Genomic DNA, 26,374 nt, shown 5'->3' with positions numbered 1-26,374 from the left:
TTACCGGCCGTTGTCTTGGTGACGCGTCCCTCTTTCGGCATCCAGCCCTACCTCCCTGGATGAAGCAGGCAGTCCATGTGACCACTGCAGCCTGTGATTGGCTGCAGCCGTCACTAAGACTGAAACATCATCCTGGGAAGCCGGACTGGAGACAGAAGTAGGGAGTTCTCGGTAAGTATGAACTTCTATTTTTTTGACAGGTTGCTGTATATTGGGATCGGTAGTCACTGTCCCGGGTGCAGAAACAGTTACTGCCGATCGCTTAACTCTTTCAGCACCCTGGACAGTGACTATTTACTGACGTCTCCTAGCAACGCTCCCGTAATTACGGGAGCCCCATTGACTTCCTCAGTCTGGCTGTAGACCTAGAAATACATAGGTCCAGCCAGAATGAAGAAATGTCATGGCAAAAAAGCAAGACGCATCCGCAGCACACATAACATGTGCATGACAGCTGCGGACTTCATTGCGGAATTTAGAATCTCCATTGAAGTCAATGGAGAAATTCCGCCATGAGTCCGCAACCAGTCCGCCACTGGTCCGCAACAGACAGAGCATGCTGCGGACACCAAATTCCGCTCCGCAGCCTATGCTCCGCAGCGGAATTTTACGCCTCGTCTAAACGAACACTTCTAAATAGAAGTGGAAGGCAATGGAGAAACGGCTCCGCTGCGGATTAACGCTGCGGAGTGTCCGCAGCGGAATTTAAGTGAAATTCCGCCACGTGTGAACCCAGCCTTACAGTAGTTATATTCTTGTATATAGGGAGCAGTATTATAGTAGTTATATTCTTGTATATAGGGGCAGTATTATAGTAGTTATATTCTTGTATATAGCGGCAGTATTATAGTAGTTATAGTCTTGTATATAGGAGCAGTATTATAGTAGTTATATTCTTGTATATAGGAGCAATATTATAGTAGTTATATTCTTGTATATAGGGGGCAGTATTATAGTAGTTATATTCTTGTATATAGGGGGCAGTATTATAGTAGTTATATTCTTGTATATAGGGGGCAGTATTATAGTAGTTATATTCTTGTATATAAGAGCAGTATTATAGTAGTTATATTCTTGTATATAGGGAGCAGTATTATAGTAGTTATATTCTTGTATATAGGAGCAGTATTATAGTAGTTATATTCTTGTATATAGAGGCAGTATTATAGTAGTTATATTCTTGTATATAGGAGGCAGTATTATAGTAGTTATATTCTTGTATATAGGAGGCAGTATTATAGTAGTTATATTCTTCTATATAGGAGGCAGTATTATAGTAGTTATATTCTTCTTGTATATAGGGGGCAATATTATAGTAGTTATATTCTTGTATATAGGAGGTAGTATTATAGTATTTATATTCTTGTATAAAGGGGCAGTATTATAGTAGTTATATTCTTGTATATAGGAGGTAGTATTATAGTATTTATATTCTTGTATATAGAGGCAGTATTAGTAGTTATATTCTTGTATATAGAGGGCAGTATTATAGTAGTTATATTCTTGTATATAGGAGGCAGTACTATAGTAGTTATATTCTTGTATATAGGGGCAGTAATATAGTAGTTATATTCTTGTATATAGGAGCAGTATTATAGTAGTTATATTCTTGTATATAGGAGGCAGTATTATAGTAGTTATATTCCTGTATATAGGGGGCAATATTATAGTAGTTATATTCTTGTATATAGAGGGCAGTATTATAGTAGTTATATTCTTGTATATAGGGCCCGTATTATAGTAGTTATATTCTTGTATATAGGAGCAGTATTATAGTAGTTATATTCTTGTATGTAGGAGGCAGTATTATAGTAGTTATATTCTTGTATATAGGGGCAGTATTATAGTAGTTATATTCTTGTATATAGGGGCAGTATTATAGTAGTTATATTCTTGTATATAGGAGGCAGTATTATAGTAGTTATATTCTTGTATATAGGGGGCAGTATTATAGTAGTTATATTCTTGTATATAGGGAGCAGTATTATATTAGTTATATTCTTGTATGTAGGAGGCAGTATTATAGTAGTTATATTCTTGTATATAGGGGCAGTATTATAGTAGTTATATTCTTGTATATAGGAGGCAGTATTATAGTAGTTATATTCTTGTATATAGGAGGCAGTATTATAGTAGTTATATTCTTGTATATAGGGGGCAGTATTATAGTAGTTATATTCTTGTATATAGGGAGCAGTATTATATTAGTTATATTCTTGTATGTAGGAGGCAGTATTATAGTAGTTATATTCTTGTATATAGGGGCAGTATTATAGTAGTTATATTCTTGTATATAGGAGCAGTATTATAGTAGTTATATTCTTGTATATAGGGGCAGTATTATAGTAGTTATATTCTTGTATATAGGGGCAGTATTATAGTAGTTATATTCTTATATATAGGGGCAGTATTATAGTAGTTATATTCTTGTATATAGGGGCAGTATTATAGTAGTTATATTCTTGTATATTGGGGCAGTATTATAGTAGTTATATTCTTGTACATAGGGGCAGTATTATAGTAGTTATATTCTTGTATATAGGGGGCAGTATTATAGTAGTTATATTCTTGTATATAGGGGGTAGTATTATAGTAGTTATATTCTTGTATATAGGGGGCAGTATTATAGTAGTTATATTCTTGTATATAGGGAGCAGTATTATAGTAGTTATATTCTTGTATATAGGAGCAGTATTATAGTAGTTATATTCTTGTATATAGGAGGCAGTATTATAGTAGTTATATTCTTGTATATAGGAGCAGTATTATAGTAGTTATATTCTTGTATATAGGAGCAGTATTATAGTAGTTATATTCTTGTATATAGGGGCAGTATTATAGTAGTTATATTCTTGTATATAGGGGGCAGTATTATAGTAGTTATAGTCTTGTATATAGGAGCAGTATTATAGTAGTTATATTCTTGTATATAGGAGCAGTATTATAGTAGTTATATTCTTGTATATAGGGGCAGTATTATAGTAGTTATATTCTTGTATATAGGGGCAGTATTATAGTAGTTATATTCTTGTATATAGGAGCAGTATTATGGTAGTTATATTCTTGTATATAGGGGGCAATATTATAGCAGTTATATTCTTGTATATAGGGGCAGTATTATAGTAGTTATATTCTTGTATATAGGGGGCAGTATTATAGTAGTTATATTCTTGTATATAGGAGCAGTATTATAGTACTTATATTCTTGTATATAGGAGCAGTATTATACTAGTTATATTCTTCTATATAGGGGGCAGTATTATAGTAGTTATATTCTTCTACATAGGGGGCAGTATTATAGTAGTTATATTCTTGTATATAGGAGGCAGTATTATAATAGTTATATTCTTGTATATAGGGGCAGTATTATAGTAATTATATTCTTGTATATAGGGGCAGTATTGTAGTAGTTATATTCTTGTATATAGGGGACTGTATTATAGTAATTATATTCTTGTATATAGGAGCAGTATTATAGTAGTTATATTCTTGTATATAGTTATATTCTTGTGTATAGGGGGCAGTATTATAGTAGTTATATTCTTGTATATAGGAGCAGTATTATAGTAGTTATATTCTTGTATATAGGGGCAGTATTATAGTAGTTATATTCTTGTATATAGGAGCAGTATTATAGTAGTCATAATCTTGTATATAGGAGCAGTATTATAGTAGTTATATTCTTGTATATAGGGGGCAGTATTATAGTAGTTATATTCTTGTGTATATAGGAGGCAGTATTATAGTAGTTATATTCTTGTATATAGGAGCAGTATTATAGTAGTTATATTCTTGTATATAGGGGGCAGTATTATAGTAGTTATAATCTTGTATATAGGAGCAGTATTATAGTAGTTATATTCTTGTATATAGGAGCAGTATTATAGTAGTTATATTCTTGTATATAGGGGCAGTATTATAGTAGTTATATTCTTGTATATAGGGACAGTATTATAGTAGTTATATTCTTGTATATAGGAGGCAGTATTATAGTAGTTATATTCTTGTATATAGGAGCAGTATTATAGTAGTTATAATCTTGTATATAGGAGCAGTATTATAGTAGTTATATTCTTGTATATAGTCGCAGTATTATAGAAGTTATATTCTTGTATATAGGGACAGTATTATAGTAGTTATATTCTTGTATATAGGGGGCAGTATTATCGTAGTTATATTCTTGTATATAGGGGCAGTATTATAGTAGTTATATTCTTGTATATAGGGGGCAGTATTATCGTAGTTATATTCTTGTATATAGGGGCAGTATTATAGTAGTTATATTCTTGTATATAGGGGCAGTATTATAGTAGTTATATTCTTGTATATAGGGGCAGTATTATAGTAGTTATATTCTTGTATATAGGGGGCAGTATTATCGTAGTTATATTCTTGTATATAGGGGGCAGTATTATAGTAGTTATATTCTTGTATATAGGAGCAGTATTATAGTAGTTATATTCTTGTATATAGGGGGCAGTATTATAGTAGGTATATTCTTGTATATAGGGAGCAGTATTATAGTAGTTATATTCTTGTATATAGGGGCAGTATTATAGTAGTTATATTCTTGTATATAGGGGGCAGTATTATAGTAGTTATATTCTTGTATATAGGGGCAGTATTATAGTAGTTATATTCTTGTATATAGGGACAGTATTATAGTAGTTATATTCTTGTATATAGGGGGCAGTATTATCGTAGTTATATTCTTGTATATAGCGGCAGTATTATAGTAGGTATATTCTTGTATATAGGGAGCAGTATTATAGTAGTTATATTCTTGTATATAGGGGGCAGTATTATAGTAGTTATATTCTTGTATATAGGAGGCAGTATTATAGTAGTTATATTCTTGTATATAGGGGGCAGTATTATCGTAGTTATATTCTTGTATATAGCGGCAGTATTATAGTAGTTATATTCTTGTATATAGGGGGCAGTATTATAGTAGTTATATTCTTGTATATAGGGGGCAGTATTATAGTAGTTATATTCTTGTATATATGGGCAGTATTATAGTAGTTACATTCTTGTATATAGGAGGCAGTATTATAGTAGGTATATTCTTGTATATAGGGGGCAGTATTATAGTATATATAGTGTGTATATACAACAGTTATAGGTTTCCGTGGACAAGTCCTTTGGTATAACTAAGATACTTTATCACTGTAGTATTGGACTAATTCTTACCTAAAAAGAAAAAAATCTCTTAACGCTCAGAATTTTCCCAGCAGAACGAATCTCTTCATCTATTAATTGTGGGATATGGAATCAATTTCTCAGCTTATTTAGGAGGAGATGAATGTATCATCTGGTAATTTCATTAATTAATTAGAAGTGGACGGAGTAATTTCTCGGTTGATTAGAATATATTTATTAGCTTCCAGTTCAGAAAGAGGAAGGACGACCTCAGGAATATCTCTCGAGCTTCAGGACCAGGAGACGGTCAATGTCACTTCCAAACCAATATATGGAGGAGCCGACAAGATAGCTGACTCGAAACGGACTCTTCACCTTCAGGGGAAGGTATTGGGACCTAGAATATGGACTAGTCATGGAGTCTGTTTGACTTATTCACTAATAGGTGTAGGGAAGACTCACCAAGACCAACGAGACCTTCCATGAAACCCTAGACAGCTGCAGTGGCCCCCAGTCCCTTTAATGTGCCCTCGATGATGTAACTGGACCCCTCACCGCAGCTGTCCATGTAGAAGGTCAGATCTATACAGCAGGTGTCTGATGACACTGACGGAAACGGATTCCTTCACCGCCAAAATCCACGATATATCACCCAAGAACTACCGTAACAATGTCAAAAATGATCCCCAAAACAGTAGGGGGCACTAGTGAGGGAATATTACGTGGGACCCTTCCTCTGCAGGATCATGTTGGAGGAACTTGTTCTAGAGGTTCTTCAGAAGAACCAACTTCTCTGAATTGTCCTTCAACATTATGTCTGTGAGTGCAAGGAGGTGAAAACAGAGCAGCTGTCACTTGACGGCCTCTCCATTCTTGTGATTGGCCCTGGCAGGAAAGGCGGGGTTATATGCTTTGCGTCATTAAGTTGGGTTCACCAATGGGAAATATGAAGGGGTAGTTCGGCCCCTTAAGGCTCTGGCACACAACCGATTGCCACTCGGGTCGTTTTTCACGACATTCGAGTGGCACCCGATGGTTTTTACGGACCCGACTCTCCGATCCTTGGAAGGATAGAACATGTGGTCTCTTTTCAGGGACCACCGACGGGACTTGGCCGGCACACACGGTCGTGTTCAAGAGCCCTTACCCTCAAGGCTCTCGCCCCTTCCACGCCTTCCACCCACCAACTGCCCCTATTAGGACAACTTATTATGCGCTGATTTACCGGGGGTCTTCCCTATTGATACGGATATACAGGTCTCAGTCTGGGTCTCGGGCGCCATCTTTCTAGGCCTGGTAGATAGGAGAGTATGAATGTGTGAAACCGGCCCGTCTACTCCACACTGGATGTCCACAAGAGTCCGGAGATCTGATGGAGTCCTCCGATATCCACGACCATTGCCCCGATGCACAAAAGAACTAGTTGAATGACCGACTCAGCTCTGCTGCATCTGTAGATGATATTAGAAACTCAGCTCTGCTACATCGTAACACTTATGTGTGTCAACAGGCTGCTGCGTTCCTCTGCGCCCACATATATGCCACAGCTGCTTTCCGCGGCCCACACCACCCGCAGACAATATCCAATTAGTTATGCGCATCTCTCCCAAACCACGAGACGCCGCTCCGCCATCTCCCGCGAATTGGGGAGGACAATTTTGCTTCAATTTGGGCCTTGGAAATGGCTTGAAATTAGTTTCTGTAAGTGGTGTCGGGGGAGGGGCGGCGGGCTTTTAGGGTTAATTTCCCCTCCATTTCTTCCCATCTGCTGGGTAATAATTGGGAGTTATTTTCTTCTCTTCTCCTCGCCGGCTCCACGTGCTGCGCTCATCGCATCGGGAGGATGTCACAATCAGGGAACCTCAGCCGCACTCCCCGCGACGTCCCCGTGAGAACGCGTTCAATGGCCGCTGGTTTGGACTCGGTCGGACGTCGCAGCAAATTACACTTCATATTAAAACCTGTAAGATTTGCAGATGTCCTCGCGGCGTTATCATCTCCCGAGAGAAAGGAGTGTGCGTTATATAATGCGGTGCGATGTGCTGCGGAGCTGTCATTTATTATACGGAACCGGTGTCTGCAAATAAATGCACAGCTGCAGAGCATCGCTCTCCATAATGAAATATCCTGCAGATTATTACACCACTGACCTCTCTACAGATCTGCATAACATCGCTCCTCCACCTCCTGACAGATACATAGTGATATATCCTGCAGATTATTACACCACTGACCTCTCTACAGATCTGCAGAACATCGCTCCTCCACCTCCTGACAGATACATAGTGATATATCCTGCAGATTATTACACCACTGTCCTCTCTACAGATCTGCAGAACATCGCTCCTCTACCTCCTGATACATAGTGATATATCCTGCAGATTATTACACCACTGACCTCTCTACAGATCTGCAGAACATTGCACCTCTACCTCCTGACAGATACATAGTGATATATCCTGCAGATTATTACACCACTGACCTCTCTACAGATCTGCAGAACATTGCTCCTCTAACTCCTGACAGGTACATAGTGATATATCCTGCAGATTATTGCACCACTGACCTCTCTACAGATCTGCAGAACATCGCTCCTCCACCTCCTGACAGATACATAGTGATATATCCTGCAGATTATTACACCACTGACCTCTCTACAGATCTGCAGAACATCGCTCCTCCACCTCCTGACAGATACATAGTGATATATCCTGCAGATTATTACACCACTGACCACTCTACAGATCTGCAGAACATCGCTCCTCCACCTCCTGACAGATACATAGTGATATATCCTGCAGATTATTACACCACTGACCTCTCTACAGATCTGCATAACATCGCTCCTCCACCTCCTGACAGATACATAGTGATATATCCTGCAGATTATTACACCACTGACCACTCTACAGATCTGCAGAACATTTCTCCTCTACCTCATGTTTCCTTTACAGCAGGTTCCATAAATACCCTACAATTGTATAAAATCTCTATATCTCCGCCTGGTGGTGGTGCGTGGTATGGCAGAGGTGTTGGTGTAATAAATCAATATGTCATTGTCTTCACTTCTCTAATCGGTGGTCGTGTTGTGTTCGGATTGCAGAGCCTCTTGGATCATGATGAATATCCCCTAATATCTGGACATCACCCTCACCGTTCTGCTACTTTCGGAAGAGGACGAGAATGTCCCACCTGATCCTTGCTTTGGTTCTTCTCCTTGTCAGATGTCTACCATCCTCTTCACTCGTATTCCCAAAAGATCTGAGTCCTCTTAAAACCATCGACAGTGGAAGTAAGTCCCATATTCTTGGAAGAGTCTACAGTTCATGTAGGACACTGGCCATGTTCTGATGACTCTGGAAGTCCTTAGATTGGTCAAGTTCTCTAGGTTCTCGGAGGGGATCTACTAGTTCTGTGGCTGCAACGTCCAGAAGGAACCTTACATTTAATGATTGTTTCTCTATCCTGAAGGTACAAAGGCCTATCCATGGTTTCGGGGGTTGACCACCGATCATGACTATGCTCATCTTGGCCTGGACTTCCAGAAGATGCTGAAGCTCAACCAGACGTTGTTTGTTGCGGCAAGGTGAGTGTTGACCTACCATGTTGCATAACTGGACAGGTTTGGCGTACAACCCGTTTTAGTAGTCCCCCTACATCTTGTAAGACAAAGTCCAGAGACATCCACCTTGGAGACGCAAAACCAAAAAGTAGGTGTGGCTTAATTGAAACGGGCATGGCTTTGCCCAAATAGCATTGTACAGAACTGATACACTGCCTAAATAATGGAGCCATGCAATGGCTAGATGACAGTGCCACACCAAACTGAAATCATAGCTCCATACAAAAGGTCAATAATACCACTGTACAATGCCCCAAAACAAAAAGGGTTATACAATACCAAAATTATAGATCACAAATAACAGCACCATATAGCTCCAGAATAATAGTACCATACAGTGCCCAAATAACAGTCCTATAGAGAACCACAATAATAGTACCATGCAGTGCCCAAATAACAGTGCCATACAAAACCACAAAAATAGTACCATACAGTGCCCAAATAACCATGCTATACAGAACCACAATAATAGTACCATACAGTGCCCAAATATCATTACTATACAGAACCACAATAACAGTACCATACAGTGCCCAAATATCATTACTATACAGAACCACAATAACAGTACCAAACAGTGCCCAAATATAATTACTATACAGAACCACAATAACAGTACCAAACAGTGCCCAAATATCATTACTATACAGAACCACAATAATAGTACCATACAGTGCCCAAATATCATTACTATACAGAACCACAATAATAGTACCATACAGTGCCCAAATATCATTACTATACAGAACTACAATAATAGTACCATACAGTGCCCAAATATCATTACTATACAGAACCACAATAATAGTACCATACAGTGCCCAAATAACAGTGCTATACAGAACCACAATAATAGTACCATACAGTGCCCAAATATCATTACTATACAGAACCATAATAATAGTACCATACAGTGCCCAAATAACAGTGCTATACAGAACCACAATAATAGTACCATACAGTGCCCAAATAACAGTGCTATACAGAACCACAATAATAGTACCATACAGTGCCCAAATATCATTACTATACAGAACCACAATAATAGTACCATACAGTGCCCAAATATCATTACTATACAGAACCACAATAATAGTACCATACAGTGCCCAAATATCATTACTATACAGAACCACAATAATAGTACCATACAGTGCCCAAATATCATTACTATACAGAACCATAATAATAGTACCATACAGTGCCCAAATATCATTACTATAAAGAACCATAATAATAGTACCATACAGTGCCCAAATATCATTACTATACAGAACCACAATAATAGTACCATACAGTGCCCAAATAACAGTGCTATACAGAACCACAATAATAGTACCATACAGTGCCCAAATAACAGTGCTATACAGAACCATAATAATAGTACCATACAGTGCCCAAATAACAGTGCTATACAGAACCACAATAATAGTACCATACAGTGCCCAAATAACAGTGCTATACAGAACCACAATAATAGTACCATACAGTGCCCAAATATCATTACTATACAGAACCATAATAATAGTACCATACAGTGCCCAAATATCAGTACTATACAGAACCACAATAATAGTACCATACAGTGCCCAAATATCATTACAATACAGAACCATAATAATAGTACCATACAGTGCCCAAATATCATTACTATACAGAACCACAATAATAGTACCATACAGTGCCCAAATATCAGTGCCATAAAAAACCACAATAACAGTGCTATACAGAACCATAATAATAGTACCATACAGTGCCCAAATATCATTACTATACAGAACCATAATAATAGTACCATACAGTGCCCAAATATCAGTGCTATACAGAACCACAATAATAGTACCATACAGTGCCCAAATATCAGTGCTATACAGAACCACAATAATAGTACCATACAGTGCCCAAATATCAGTGCTATACAGAACCACAATAATAGTACCATACAGTGCCCAAATATCATTACTATACAGAACCACAATAATAGTACCATACAGTGCCCAAATATCATTACTATACAGAACCACAATAATAGTACCATACAGTGCCCAAATATCATTACTATACAGAACCACAATAATAGTACCATACAGTGCCCAAATATCATTACTATACAGAACTACAATAATAGTACCATACAGTGCCCAAATATCATTACTATACAGAACCACAATAATAGTACCATACAGTGCCCAAATAACAGTGCTATACAGAACCACAATAATAGTACCATACAGTGCCCAAATATCATTACTATACAGAACCATAATAATAGTACCATACAGTGCCCAAATAACAGTGCTATACAGAACCACAATAATAGTACCATACAGTGCCCAAATAACAGTGCTATACAGAACCACAATAATAGTACCATACAGTGGCTAAATATCATTACTATACAGAACCACAATAATAGTACCATACAGTGCCCAAATATCATTACTATACAGAACCACAATAATAGTACCATACAGTGCCCAAATATCATTACTATACAGAACCACAATAATAGTACCATACAGTGCCCAAATATCATTACTATACAGAACCATAATAATAGTACCATACAGTGCCCAAATATCATTACTATAAAGAACCATAATAATAGTACCATACAGTGCCCAAATATCATTACTATACAGAACCACAATAATAGTACCATACAGTGCCCAAATAACAGTGCTATACAGAACCACAATAATAGTACCATACAGTGCCCAAATAACAGTGCTATACAGAACCATAATAATAGTACCATACAGTGCCCAAATAACAGTGCTATACAGAACCACAATAATAGTACCATACAGTGCCCAAATAACAGTGCTATACAGAACCACAATAATAGTACCATACAGTGCCCAAATATCATTACTATACAGAACCATAATAATAGTACCATACAGTGCCCAAATATCAGTACTATACAGAACCACAATAATAGTACCATACAGTGCCCAAATATCATTACAATACAGAACCATAATAATAGTACCATACAGTGCCCAAATATCATTACTATACAGAACCACAATAATAGTACCATACAGTGCCCAAATATCAGTGCCATAAAAAACCACAATAACAGTGCTATACAGAACCATAATAATAGTACCATACAGTGCCCAAATATCATTACTATACAGAACCATAATAATAGTACCATACAGTGCCCAAATATCAGTGCTATACAGAACCACAATAATAGTACCATACAGTGCCCAAATATCAGTGCTATACAGAACCACAATAATAGTACCATACAGTGCCCAAATATCAGTGCTATACAGAACCACAATAATAGTACCATACAGTGCCCAAATATCATTACTATACAGAACCACAATAATAGTACCATACAGTGCCCAAATATCATTACTATACAGAACCACAATAATAGTACCATACAGTGCCCAAATATCATTACTATACAGAACCACAATAATAGTACCATGCAGTGCCCAAATATCATTACTATACAGAACCACACTAATAGTACCATACAGTGCCAAAATATCATTACTATACAGAACTACAATAATAGTACCATACAGTGCCCAAATAACAGTGCTATACAGAACCACAATAATAGTACCATACAGTGCCCAAATAACAGTACTATACAGAACCATAATAATACTACCATACAGTGCCCAAATATCATTACTATACAGAACCACAATAATAGTACCATACAGTGCCCAAATATCATTACTATACAGAACCATAATAATAGTACCATACAGTGCCCAAATATCATTACTATACAGAACCATAATAATAGTACCATACAGTGCCCAAATAACAGTGCTATACAGAACCACAATAATAGTACCATACAGTGCCCAAATATCATTACTATACAGAACCACAATAATAGTACCATACAGTGCCCAAATATCATTACTATACAGAACCACAATAATAGTACCATACAGTGCCCAAATATCATTACTATACAGAACCACAATAATAGTACCATACAGTGCCCAAATATCATTACTATACAGAACCACAATAATAGTACCATACAGTGCCCAAATATCATTACTATACAGAACTACAATAATAGTACCATACAGTGCCCAAATATCATTACTATACAGAACCACAATAATAGTACCATACAGTGCCCAAATATCATTACTATACAGAACCACAATAATAGTACCATACAGTGCCCAAATATCATTACTATACAGAACTACAATAATAGTACCATACAGTGCCCAAATATCATTACTATACAGAACCACAATAATAGTACCATACAGTGCCCAAATATCATTACTATACAGAACCACAATAATAGTACCATACAGTGCCCAAATATCATTACTATACAGAACCACAATAATAGTACCATACAGTGCCCAAATAACAGTGCTATACAGAACCATAATAATAGTACCATACAGTGCCCAAATATCAGTGCTATACAGAACCATAATAATAGTACCATACAGTGCCCAAATATCATTACTATACAGAACCACAATAATAGTACCATACAGTGCCCAAATATCAGTGCCATACAGAACCACAATAATAGTACCATACAGTGCCCAAATATCATTACTATACAGAACCACAATAATAGTACCATACAGTGCCCAAATAACAGTGCTATACAGAACCACAATAATAGTACCATACAGTGCCCAAATATCAGTGCCATACAAAACCACAATAATAGTACCATCCAGTGCCCAAATATCAGTGCCATACAGAACCACAATAATAGTACCATACAGTGCCCAAATATCAGTGCTATACAGAACCACAATAATAGTACCATTTAGTGCCCAAATATCATTACTATACAGAACCACAATAATAGTACCATACAGTGCCCAAATATCATTACTATACAGAACCACAATAATAGTACCATACAGTGCCCAAATATCATTACTATACAGAACCACAATAATAGTACCATACTGTGCCCAAATATCATTACTATACAGAACCACAATAATAGTACCATACAGTGCCCAAATATCAGTACTATACAGAACCACAATAATAGTACCATACAGTGCCCAAATATCATTACTATACAGAACCATAATAATAGTACCATACAGTGCCCAAATAACAGTGCTATACAGAACCACAATAATAGTACCATACAGTGCCCAAATAACAGTGCTATACAGAACCACAATAATAGTACCATACAGTGCCCAAATAACAGTGCTATACAGAACCACAATAATAGTACCATACAGTGCCCAAATATCAGTACTATACAGAACCACAATAATAGTACCATACAGTGCCCAAATATCATTACTATACAGAACCACAATAATAGTACCATACAGTGCCCAAATAACAGTGCTATACAGAACCACAATAATAGTACCATACAGTGCCCAAATATCATTACTATACAGAACCACAATAATAGTACCATACAGTGCCCAAATATCATTACTATACAGAACCATAATAATAGTACCATACAGTCCCCAAATATCATTACTATACAGAACCACAATAATAGTACCATACAGTGCCCAAATATCATTACTATACAGAACCACAATAATAGTACCATACAGTGCCCAAATATCATTACTATACAGAACCACAATAATAGTACCATACAGTGCCCAAATAACAGTGCTATACAGAACCACAATAATAGTACCATACAGTGCCCAAATATCATTACTATACAGAACCACAATAATAGTACCATACAGTGCCCAAATATGATTACTATACAGAACCACAATAATAGTACCATACAGTGCCCAAATATCATTACTATACAGAACCACAATAATGGTACCATACAGTGCCCAAATAACAGTACTATACAGAACCATAATAATAGTACCATACAGTGCCCAAATATCATTACTATACAGAACCACAATAATAGTACCATGCAGTGCCCAAATATCATTACTATACAGAACCACAATAATAGTACCATACAGTGCCCAAATATCATTACTATACAGAACCACAATAATAGTACCATACAGTGCCCAAATAACAGTGCTGTACAGAACCACAATAATAGTACCATACAGTGCCCAAATATGATTACTATACAGAACCACAATAATAGTACCATACAGTGCCCAAATATCAGTGCTATACAGAACCACAATAATAGTACCATACAGTGCCCAAATAACAGTGCTATACAGAACCACAATAATAGTACCATACAGTGCCCAAATATCAGTACTATACAGAACCACAATAATAGTACCATACAGTGCCCAAATATCATTACTATACAGAACCACAATAATAGTACCATACAGTGCCCAAATAACAGTGCTATACAGAACCACAATAATAGTACCATACAGTGCCCAAATATCATTACTATACAGAACCACAATAATAGTACCATACAGTGCCCAAATAACAGTGCTATACAGAACCATAATAATAGTACCATACAGTGCCCAAATATCAGTGCTATACAGAACCACAATAATAGTACCATACAGTGCCCAAATATCAGTGCTATACAGAACCACAATAATAGTACCATACAGTGCCCAAATAACAGTACTATACAGAACCATAATAATACTACCATACAGTGCCCAAATATCATTACTATACAGAACCATAATAATAGTACCATACAGTGCCCAAATATCATTACTATACAGAACCACAATAATAGTACCATACAGTGCCCAAATATCATTACTATACAGAACCACAATAATAGTACCATACAGTGCCCAAATATCATTACTATACAGAACCACAATAATAGTACCATACAGTGCCCAAATATCATTACTATACAGAACCACAATAATAGTACCATACAGTGCCCAAATAACAGTGCTATACAGAACCACAATAATAGTACCATACAGTGCCCAAATATGATTACTATACAGAACCACAATAATAGTACCATACAGTGCCCAAATATCATTACTATACAGAACCACAATAATGGTACCATACAGTGCCCAAATAACAGTGCTATACAGAACCACAATAATAGTACCATGCAGTGCCCAAATATCATTACTATACAGAACCACAATAATAGTACCATACAGTGCCCAAATATCATTACTATACAGAACCACAATAATAGTACCATACAGTGCCCAAATAACAGTGCTATACAGAACCACAATAATAGTACCATACAGTGCCCAAATATGATTACTATACAGAACCACAATAATAGTACCATACAGTGCCCAAATATCATTACTATACAGAACCATAATAATAGTACCATACAGTGCCCAAATAACAGTGCTATACAGAACCACAATAATAGTACCATACAGTGCCCAAATATCATTACTATGTGCTGTAGAAAAATATATCATGATACTTCAGTTTAATGGCCGGTATCTGATGGATTCCCGATTATCAGACATTCTGGATTATGGAATGTCATGGAAAAGCACATAAAATGTACTCGTGTGGGTAGAAAACCTCCAGAATCACAACCCAGATTAAATGTACGATCACCTAAGATCACCTAAGATCAGAGGAATCTTATATTTTTTTTCTCGTCAATCTTCTGGTTTTGAAAGATTCCAGATTAAAGGAATTTGTCTGAGCACGCGCCCGTATATCCAGGTCGTAGTCACATCTAACGGGGCGCACGTACAATTACCCAGATGTCTACTGGAATCCATGTTCACGATAGTCCGGGTCAGGTGATCATAAAACGGGTGACTACCGAGAGTAACCGGGGGAGGTGACCGGTCCGGTCGTCACGTGAAAATATTTAAACTGGATTTTTTACACAAAATTCCTTCATCTCCGTAATTGGATGATTCATCAATGTCGCAGTCGAGGAAAATGTGTATAATTACCGTGCAGACTGCGGTCCTACCTGTTCCTGCCTGAGGGGATAATGACTAGGATGCCATGACAATGCTCGAAATAAACGATACCCGTCATTCTCAGGCCAGAAATAGCTAATTTTATAGAAAAACATCTGAATCGAAATATCCGGCGAAAGAAAGATTAGAGGTGGCCGGTCCCGGTACAAAATGGCTGCCATCACTGGTACTAAGGACTAAAACTGTCCCGAGGAGTGGCCTTGTTGTCCACAGCAACCAATCAGAATCCACGTTTCATTTTCCTAGAAGATGAAATCTTGACTCTGATTGGTTGCTGTGGACAACATGGAGGTAGACCTAGTTTTGAGGAGTCCGGTGATGTCTACTGTAGGACTAATGTGTGTCCCTCTTCACTGTTATTGTAGAGACCACGTGTATGCGATAGATCTACGGAAAGCCAAAGACTCCATTACACCGGGCAAGGTAAGATCATAGTAGCATGGAGGTCTATATGTGTCAACCACAGGCCATGCCCTCTGTTGCCATGCAACAGCCCAAACATTAGAAACACTGGGCCAAACCATTATTCACTTGGGGGGTCTGAAGAACGTCCTAATAAATAACCAAGTAAGTGACCCATTTTTATCTATCGAACAATGTCAGAAGATAGCATCCTTGGGGGTCCAAATATGGCACTTGGAAGATCTCTCAGGGCTCCTTCATTCTAAAAGTCCCTACTCACGGACCCCCACCAGTGCCATATCCTGAAAGGTCTCTATGAAGCTTCAAAAATTTCTCATACCGCTGTTTTTATTTCAGTATATAACATGGAAGACGAAGGACATGGATAACTGCGCTATGAGGGGAAAACCGGTAAGTTACATAGTTTAGGCTCTTACGGTGTAGGGGTCATACGAGGACCTTCGTAGAGCTCCATTATTTCGTGATAGCCCATTACTAGCCTCCAGTGCCGGGACACATCGTGGTAATGACGTAATGCGCCGGCCGAGATATTAGGGTCGCAATGAACCGCATTACAGATGGACATAGGAAGACGAGACAGCAATGGCTGAGGTTAGAAGACCATCCCGACAGATTGGGGGAGAAGATGGAGAAGTCTAGAATAGGTTTGGGACAACCACCCGTCCTCGGAATTTATTCATTTATTATCCATTTAATGTTCTGAAAAATTGGAGAAGAATTTGTCTCACAATCTAACCTCTTTTAATAGTCAGGTCAATGCCAGTCTGCCCTTGCGTAAGCCTTTCTTAATTCTCTACCCCGATAAAAAAGTGCCTCAACTACAATAATATTAGTGGATTTGGTGTTTAGCCACATCGTGGTAATGACGTAACGCGACGGCCGGGATATTAGGGTCGCAATGAACCACATTACAGACGGACATAAAATGTCCTAACAAAATGGCTGCCTAAGGGTAGAGCGGGTGTGCCACAACATAAGCATGCCTGGTGGGGTGTATCAGCATCTAATTCCTCATCCTCACCACTAATGAACATGGAACGTTTCCATCTCCAGACGACAGAAGGGCAAATTAGGAATGTACTGAACACAATAGGTTGCGATTAATTTATTTATTTTTTTACAAGCTTCGAAAATGAGCCGGAGACCTCCCAGACACAATCACCAATCTCGCTACCGGCTCAAGGCCTTTGTTACTTGTTTGCTAAATGAAAATTTCCTAAATGAGATAGTTCCGACTGCTGGCCCAGGGAAAATAAAATTATCCCCGGCACTAATTAGAATTCGCCTTTAATTAAGGAGAGCATGCGGCTGAGGCTGAGCAGCAGATGACCCCGCTCCCCCTCGCACTCGGTGGCTCTGTGATGTTGCACAGCGGAAGATTTTCTCGTGCTGAGCTAAGCACCAACGTCTGCGCTCCGCTCTTTGTCAATGTCTCACACTCCAGCGCTCTCCACGCTGGCGCGATGCTCTCTCTTCGACAGCAGCCTTGATTACATTTTTGATCTCGAGCAAAATGGCTCACCGGCAAGTTCTCCCTCCGGGAAGCTGGTGGAGGAGCTTTACCAAACAAGTCCATGAAAGACGATGAGAAGGCGGGACATCAATTGCTGAGGTTACAACAGCATCCAGATAGATTCGGGGAGAAGATGGAGATGTCTAGATCTGGGACAACCACCCCTCCTCGGAATTTATTCATTTATTATCCATTTCATGTTCTGCAACATTGGAGAAGAACTTGTCTCAAGCGGGTCTCACAATCGAATTTCTTTTAATAGTAAGTTCAATGCCAGTCTGCCCTTGCTTAAGCCCTTCCCAATCCACTACCATGACAAACAAGTGCCTTACGAAATATTACTCTACTTGGGGCCCAAATTATAATGGGTAAACCCATCTATTATAGCTGCCCCCCAGGTGCCCAGCTGTCCTCTGCTGTGACATCGAAGTAGATATTTCAAAAAGTTCACCTACAATATACATTGACCAAGAACTAGGGCAGAAGGACAGTAGACTGCCTCTACGTGGTCCTCACCTTAATTGTACACTAAACCTCCTCCTACCGAACCTCGTCTTCTACCATTTTTCCTCAACTCCTTGTCAGACCTCTAGGTTTTGGTGGGGCCTGTTGGTAGAGGGGGCATAGCAAAGGTGGGCACCACCTCCCTCTTAGGTTGAATGAACCTATAGTACGCCCCCTCTCTACATGCCATGCAATGTCAGAACACAACGGAGGGGGAACTAGCCCAAGAGCGATGCCACCTTTCTCTTCTACAAGCTATGGGGAAATGTGATGGCTGGAGCCACTTCCCTCTAGCGTGAACCCAGTCGATTTCTGCCACGGCGCTCCCCCTTTTTTATTTATTCCCTTGGGTTTTATAATAGTATTAGGAAACCCGCCATCAAATTTTGCGAAGTACCCAAACATTTTTACACACTATATAGCCCTGTTATAACTCTATTCCCTTCTTATTGCATTATATATGGGCCACGTCGATCATACAGTAGAATAGTTATTGACCCCAAGGAATTTTTATTTTTTTTTAAAAAAAGCCCCCCTGCATAATTATGTGCATGTAAGTTATGCCTGTAAACCAGTATTTAACTCCTTGTATTCCCTACAGCAATCTAGTGAACTACTCTGTGTCCAGACACTAAATGAAGCAGCTCCCTCTGCCTCTCTCACAGCACAATCTGTAGAACTTATCTAAATGTTTCATCCTCCTGGACGGCCAAAAATCTTTTGCTGTTTGCAGCCTCTATAATTAACCATGCCGGGGTCCGGAGAACTACCACCCGGGTGACAACCATGAGCTATATTTTTCTTTTTTTTTTTCTTTAGTGCCCGTGTGAAATCATTTTTCTACATTAATGGCATTAGTTTTTTTTTTTTTATTTGTTCTACATGAAAGGTTTGTGCGGACTGGGCAGACGGCAGACATAATGGCACGTACATAACAGCGAGCGGTACACGCCAGACCCGTTTCAGGTGCTTTTTCACAACAAGAAAGCTTTATTATTCCTTACAACTCTGCAGGACGGCACTTTTCACAGAACCGTATATCATTCCGGAGTTAAAAGTGCAGGGACCCAGCTAAGTGGACAGCAGTCAAGCTGCGACACTTTGGACGCCAATGCGAATAGCATAAAAATTGGCTTTTCGCTGCAGAGCTTTCTTACAAGCCATTTTAGTCCAGGATAAATTGCCGGTGAAGGTGTTGCAGGCGGCAAACGTTTACACAATGGCTACGGAGCAATACAGACGAGCGCTCAATGGCAGACGCGGATTTAATGGAGTATTGGTTTGACTGCCCAGCTTGTGTATGAATGGGTTTATTATAGAAAAACGGTCCCCAGAATAATTCGCAAAAATTTTTCTTTCAGACAATAGACGGTTGATTCCACCTGCGGGTTGTAAATTCCAGGTTTTGAGGTGGTGTCGATATGACAAAGTCCAAAAAGTCGGGCAAAATCGCGGAATATTTAAGAATAAACAGCGCCTGCTGCTTGCGTGGAGAACAGTAGGGCATTTTGTGAGCCTGAACGAAACGTCGCGAGATACAACTGACCGATTCTCTAGAATGTAGATTAGCTGTGGAAAGCTGGTCATAGACATAATGGTCATTAATGATGATCGTTAGGTGGAAGATGATTCCAGTGTTGCCGGCCTTTGAGACCTCATCAGTACGAGGCAATGATTATGGCTTCTGCTATCTTTTTCTATGCCGGCCTTTTTTAGTTCTAATCTGAATATGGTTTCTGCTCTCTGTACTGTGCCGGCCTTTTTAGCTCTCATCAGTATAAGGCGATGATTATGGTTTCTACTCTCTGTACTGTGCCGGCCTTTTTAGGTCTCCTCAGTATAAGGCGATGATTATGGTTTCTGCTCTCTGTACTGTGCCGGCCTTTTTAGCTCTCCTCAGTATAAGGCGATGATTATGGTTTCTGCTCTCTGCACTGTGCCGGCCTTTTTAGCTCTCCTCAGTATAAGGCGATGATTATGGTTTCTACTCTCTGTACTGTGCCGGCCTTTTTAGCTCTCCTCAGTATAAGGCGATGATTATGGTTTCTGCTCTCTGCACTGTGTCAGTCTTTTTATCTCATCAGTATAAGGCGATGATTATGGTTTCTACTCTCTGTACTGTGTCAGTCTTTTTAGCTCTCATCAGTATAGGCGATGATTATGGTTTCTGTCCTCTGTACTGTCAGTCTTTTTATCTCCTCAGTATAAGGCGATGATTATGGTTTCTACTCTCTGTACTGTGCCGGCCTTTTTAGCTCTCCTCAGTATAAGGCGATGATTATGGTTTCTGCTCTCTGCACTGTGTCAGTCTTTTTATCTCATCAGTATAGGCGATGATTATGGTTTCTGTCCTCTGTACTGTCAGTCTTTTTATCTCCTCAGTATAAGGCGATGATTATGGTTTCTGCTCTCTGCACTGTGTCAGTCTTTTTATCTCATCAGTATAAGGCGATGATTATGGTTTCTACTCTCTGTACTGTGTCAGTCTTTTTAGCTCTCATCAGTATAGGCGATGATTATGGTTTCTGTCCTCTGTACTGTCAGTCTTTTTATCTCCTCAGTATAAGGCGATGATTATGGTTTCTACTCTCTGTACTGTGCCGGCCTTTTTAGCTCTCCTCAGTATAAGGCGATGATTATGGTTTCTGCTCTCTGCACTGTGTCAGTCTTTTTATCTCATCAGTATAAGGCGATGATTATGGTTTCTACTCTCTGTACTGTGTCAGTCTTTTTAGCTCTCATCAGTATAGGCGATGATTATGGTTTCTGTCCTCTGTACTGTCAGTCTTTTTATCTCCTCAGTATAAGGCGATGATTATGGTTTCTACTCTCTGTACTGTGCCGGCCTTTTTAGCTCTCCTCAGTATAAGGCGATGATTATGGTTTCTGCTCTCTGCACTGTGTCAGTCTTTTTATCTCATCAGTATAGGCGATGATTATGGTTTCTGTCCTCTGTACTGTCAGTCTTTTTATCTCCTCAGTATAAGGCGATGATTATGGTTTCTGCTCTCTGCACTGTGTCAGTCTTTTTATCTCATCAGTATAAGGCGATGATTATGGTTTCTACTCTCTGCACTGTGTCAGTCTTTTTAGCTCTCATCAGTATAGGCGATGATTATGGTTTCTGTCCTCTGTACTGTCAGTCTTTTTATCTCCTCAGTATAAGGCGATGATTATGGTTTCTACTCTCTGCACTGTGTCAGTCTTTTTATCTCATCAGTATAAGGCGATGATTATGGTTTCTACTCTCTGTACTGTGCCAGTCTTTTTAGCTCTCATCAGTATAAGGCGATGATTATGGTTTCTACTCTCTGCACTGTGTCAGTCTTTTTAGATCTCATCAGTATAAGGCGATGATTATGGTTTCTGTCCTCTGTACTGTCAGTCTTTTTAGCTCTCATCAGTATAAGGCAATGATTATGGTTTCTACTCTCTGCACTGTCAGTCTTTTTAGCTCTCATCAGTATAAGGCGATGATTATGGTTTCTACTCTCTGCACTGTCAGTCTTTTTAGCTCTCATCAGTATAAGGCGATGATTATGGTTTCTACTCTCTGCACTGTCAGTCTTTTTAGCTCTCATCAGTATAAGGCAATGGTTATGGTTTCTGCTCTCTGTACTGTGCCGGCCTTTTTAGCTCTCATCAGTATAAGACATGGAAAAACATAGTGATAATTGTATATATTTTCAGAAATTACCTTGCGTCGGGCAATAGAGTAAACTTTATTTTTTGGGGAGAGGGGCAGGCGGTGTTTTATCAACAATCAGCCCTGTCAGAATGTGATTGGCTTACATTGATTGGACGAGCTTTCCATCACATTACCTATCGGGCGGCTCACACTAGATACAATTTATCGATTTTTATCCTCAAGGTGCTCAACAAGGATAAATCAAAATTATTGGCGGCAGGACGATATAAATACCGACCGCAAGATGCCTTTGAGAAAAGTTTGTCGCGGAGCTGTCACATAGCATTCAATCTACCTCACCACCGCTAAACTTTCATATCCCATCACTCAACTTTCCCAGAGCCCTGAATGGCAGCTCTGCCTAGCTGCGTTGCTGTATGGGGGCTGTTGGTGTATTACCGCATAATAAGGCCTATGAACTTTTCAGGAGCCCAGGAAAGCTGGGTGACAACTCCATTTTGGAGCTGTATTGTTGTCACCCAGCTTTCCCAGGAACAGATATAACAAAAAAAAAAACACAAACTTGACAAGAAAGGACGATGCCAGGGAATAGGCGACGATTATAGACAATTTATCAATCACAAAAAATGTTCGGCGGTAAAAGCTTTCAAGACTTCAAAAGTGATGGACGCCTACCCCCTCCCCCGAGCGCCACCGCCTGGAAAATGCCTTATTGTGCGGAGTAAATTGGCATCGCATAAGTGGCGGCTCCCGGATTAGTCCCCTCCAAAGAACTTACAGACCCTGGTATCGCCACCGTTACCGCCATATGCCAGACAACGCCGCGCTAGACGAAGAAATATTTTATCTGTTTCTAGGAAAGCTGAGTGACGGCCGCCATTGTTATGATATAAATTATTCCTGACGTTTGTTATTGTCTATCGCAGGACGAATGCTACAATTATATTAAAGTGCTGGTCCCCAAGAACGACCAGACCCTCATTGCCTGCGGCACCAACTCATTCAACCCCACGTGCCGCAACTATAAGGTGAGAAATACGGGATGGAGCGATATTATTTCGGGCTTAACTCTTCCAGAAGTCCCGAATGTCTGACATGAAAGCCCCTTTGCTGCACATTAAAGCTGTGAAAACCTTTTTTCTCTATCTTATTCCAATGCGGAGATATTTTGGGTTGAAGATTCATACCTAATGCACCGTTTGTGACCCTATGACAACACTTCCTTCCCGCAATCGGGACATAGTGTGTATTCCAGCAGCAGCTACATCCATGTTCAGGTAATAACTGCCGCTATTCAAGGACGTTTGGACCCTGCAACGTCCATATGACAAGTCTGAACTGACAAGCAAAGACAGGAAGTGTTATCATGTGGAATCAGTTATCGAACTTCAATCAATGATATCTCCGCGTAGGAATAAGATAGAGAAAAAAGGGTTTCACGTGTTTAATGTGCAGTAAAGGGGCTTTTATATGACGCCTTTGGTTGTTCTTCTTGAAGTTTTTCGGTAACACTCATCCAGTGGTTTACACTATCAGTGCTTGTGGCCCATGGGGTTCATCCTTCATATTGTATTTGAGGTATTCTTATTTAATTTATGACCCTTCTATGTAATTCTCCGCCAGATCAAGACCCTGGAACAGGAAGGGGAAGAGTTTAACGGTCAAGCGCGTTGCCCCTTTGATGCCAAGCAAGCCAACGTAGCCCTGTTTGCAGGTAAGAATTGGACCCAATGTGGGTTAATCTCTGCAGGTCGAGACCACGGGTCAGAGTATGCCCGTGTGGTCGCCCGCCACGTGCCACAGTTTACCTTTGGTGGGTGCAGTTGGCACATGTGGGGCACGTCTCGGAGTTTCTGCCATTAATTCACCAGGAGCACAAATATGTTTTCAATAAAGACGCTGCACGACTTAATGGGGATTAGTCCTGAGGAGAGCCGTAATCCACAATAATCCCTCCCCGCCCAGCGCCTAGCGGGGAAATCTACACAACTCCATTATACATGTGTGTACCCCAAAATAACTGGAATTACTCCATCTCCAGATAGGGGGCGCTATCACCAGAGACTGTGCACAGACGTGACACCCCGAAACCATAGATTATACCCATGTGACATCATCTAACCCCACCCGTCATTCTAGAGACACCCCACATGACACAGTGACATTTGGGGTACAGGATAATGACACTTGGGGTACAGGATAATGATACACTGACACTTGGGGTACAGGATAATGATAGACTGACACTTGGGGTACAGGATAATGATACATTGACACTTGGGGTACAGGATAATGATACGCTGACACTTGGGGTACAAGATAATGATACACTGACACTTGGGGTACAGGATAATGATAGACTGACACTTGGGGTACAGGATAATGATACATTGACACTTGGGGTACAGGATAATGATACACTGACACTTGGGGTACAAGATAATGATACACTGACACTTGGGGTACAGGATAATGAGACGCTGACACTTGGGGTACAGGATAATGACACACTGACACTTGGGGTACAAGATAATGATACACTGACACTTGGGGTACAGGATAATGATACACTGACACTTGGGGTACAGGATAATGATACACTGACACTTGGGGTACAGGATAATGATACATTGACACTTGGGGTACAGGATAATGATACACTGACACTTGGGGTACAAGATAATGATACACTGACACTTGGGGTACAGGATAATGAGACGCTGACACTTGGGGTACAGGATAATGACACACTGACACTTGGGGTACAAGATAATGATACACTGACACTTGGGGTACAGGATAATGATAGACTGACACTTGGGGTACAGGATAATGATACATTGACACTTGGGGTACAGGATAATGATACACTGACACTTGGGGTACAGGATAATGACACTGACACTTGGGGTACAGGATAATGACACTGACACTTGGGGTACAGGATAATGACACTGACACTTGGGGTACAGGATAATGACACACTGACACTTGGGGTACAGGATAATGATACACTGACACTTGGGGTACAGGATAATGATACACTGACACTTGGGGTACAGGATAATGATACACTGGCACTTGGGGTACAGGATAATGATACACTGACACTTGGGGTACAGGATAATGATACACTGACACTTGGGGTACAGGATAATGATACACTGACACTTGGGGTACAGGATAATTATACGCTGACACTTGGGGTACAGGATAATGATACACTGACACTTGGGGTACAGGATAATGACACTGACACTTGGGGTACAGGATAATGACACTTGGGGTACAGGATAATGATACGCTGACACTTGGGGTACAGGATAATGACACTGACACTTGGGGTACAGGATAATGACACTTGGGGTACAGGATAATGGGTGATGTAGTGTGTGGTTTGCTTGGTTACTATGGGATGCAGCAGAGCTGAACACGCGCCTCCTGTCTGTATTATTAGCGGCTCTGGTGCTTCATTATCTTTATTAATTATTTACAAATTGCTAAACTGATTTATTCCTGGATGTAGAAGCTAATAAGACACCATCACTGGAGGAACAATACACACAAAGCATGATGGGAACGTATCACACATAAGAGGATTAGATACACAGCTCATCAGACAGTATCACACATGATAGGATTAGATACAGCAGCTC

The 26,374-nt window shown here is 39.5% G+C and overlaps 2 protein-coding genes across 5 annotated transcripts in view; both read left to right on the top strand.

Annotated features, from left to right (window-relative positions):
- The window catches only part of DUSP23 (dual specificity phosphatase 23), a 395,843-nt gene that overhangs the window by 144,702 nt on the left and 224,767 nt on the right, over positions 1–26,374 (top strand). The window lies entirely within an intron of this gene.
- SEMA6C (semaphorin 6C) overlaps positions 1–26,374 on the top strand; it is a 167,231-nt gene that overhangs the window by 115,018 nt on the left and 25,839 nt on the right. For all 4 annotated transcript variants that reach the window (XM_075844749.1, XM_075844747.1, XM_075844748.1 and 1 more), the window contains exons 3-8: positions 8,246–8,434; positions 8,614–8,728; positions 16,995–17,052; positions 17,389–17,442; positions 23,645–23,746; positions 24,342–24,432. In XM_075844749.1, coding sequence (XP_075700864.1) covers positions 8,326–8,434; positions 8,614–8,728; positions 16,995–17,052; positions 17,389–17,442; positions 23,645–23,746; positions 24,342–24,432 — 529 coding nt within the window. In that variant the 5' untranslated portion in view covers positions 8,246–8,325. The remainder of the gene's footprint in view (positions 1–8,245; positions 8,435–8,613; positions 8,729–16,994; positions 17,053–17,388; positions 17,443–23,644; positions 23,747–24,341; positions 24,433–26,374) is intronic.

The sequence above is a fragment of the Rhinoderma darwinii genome, chromosome 12, assembly GCF_050947455.1.
Source record: "Rhinoderma darwinii isolate aRhiDar2 chromosome 12, aRhiDar2.hap1, whole genome shotgun sequence".
Taxonomy (NCBI): Eukaryota; Metazoa; Chordata; class Amphibia; order Anura; family Rhinodermatidae; genus Rhinoderma; species Rhinoderma darwinii.
Note: the sequence above shows the minus strand (reverse complement) of the source record. Positions and strands in the feature narration are given on the sequence as shown.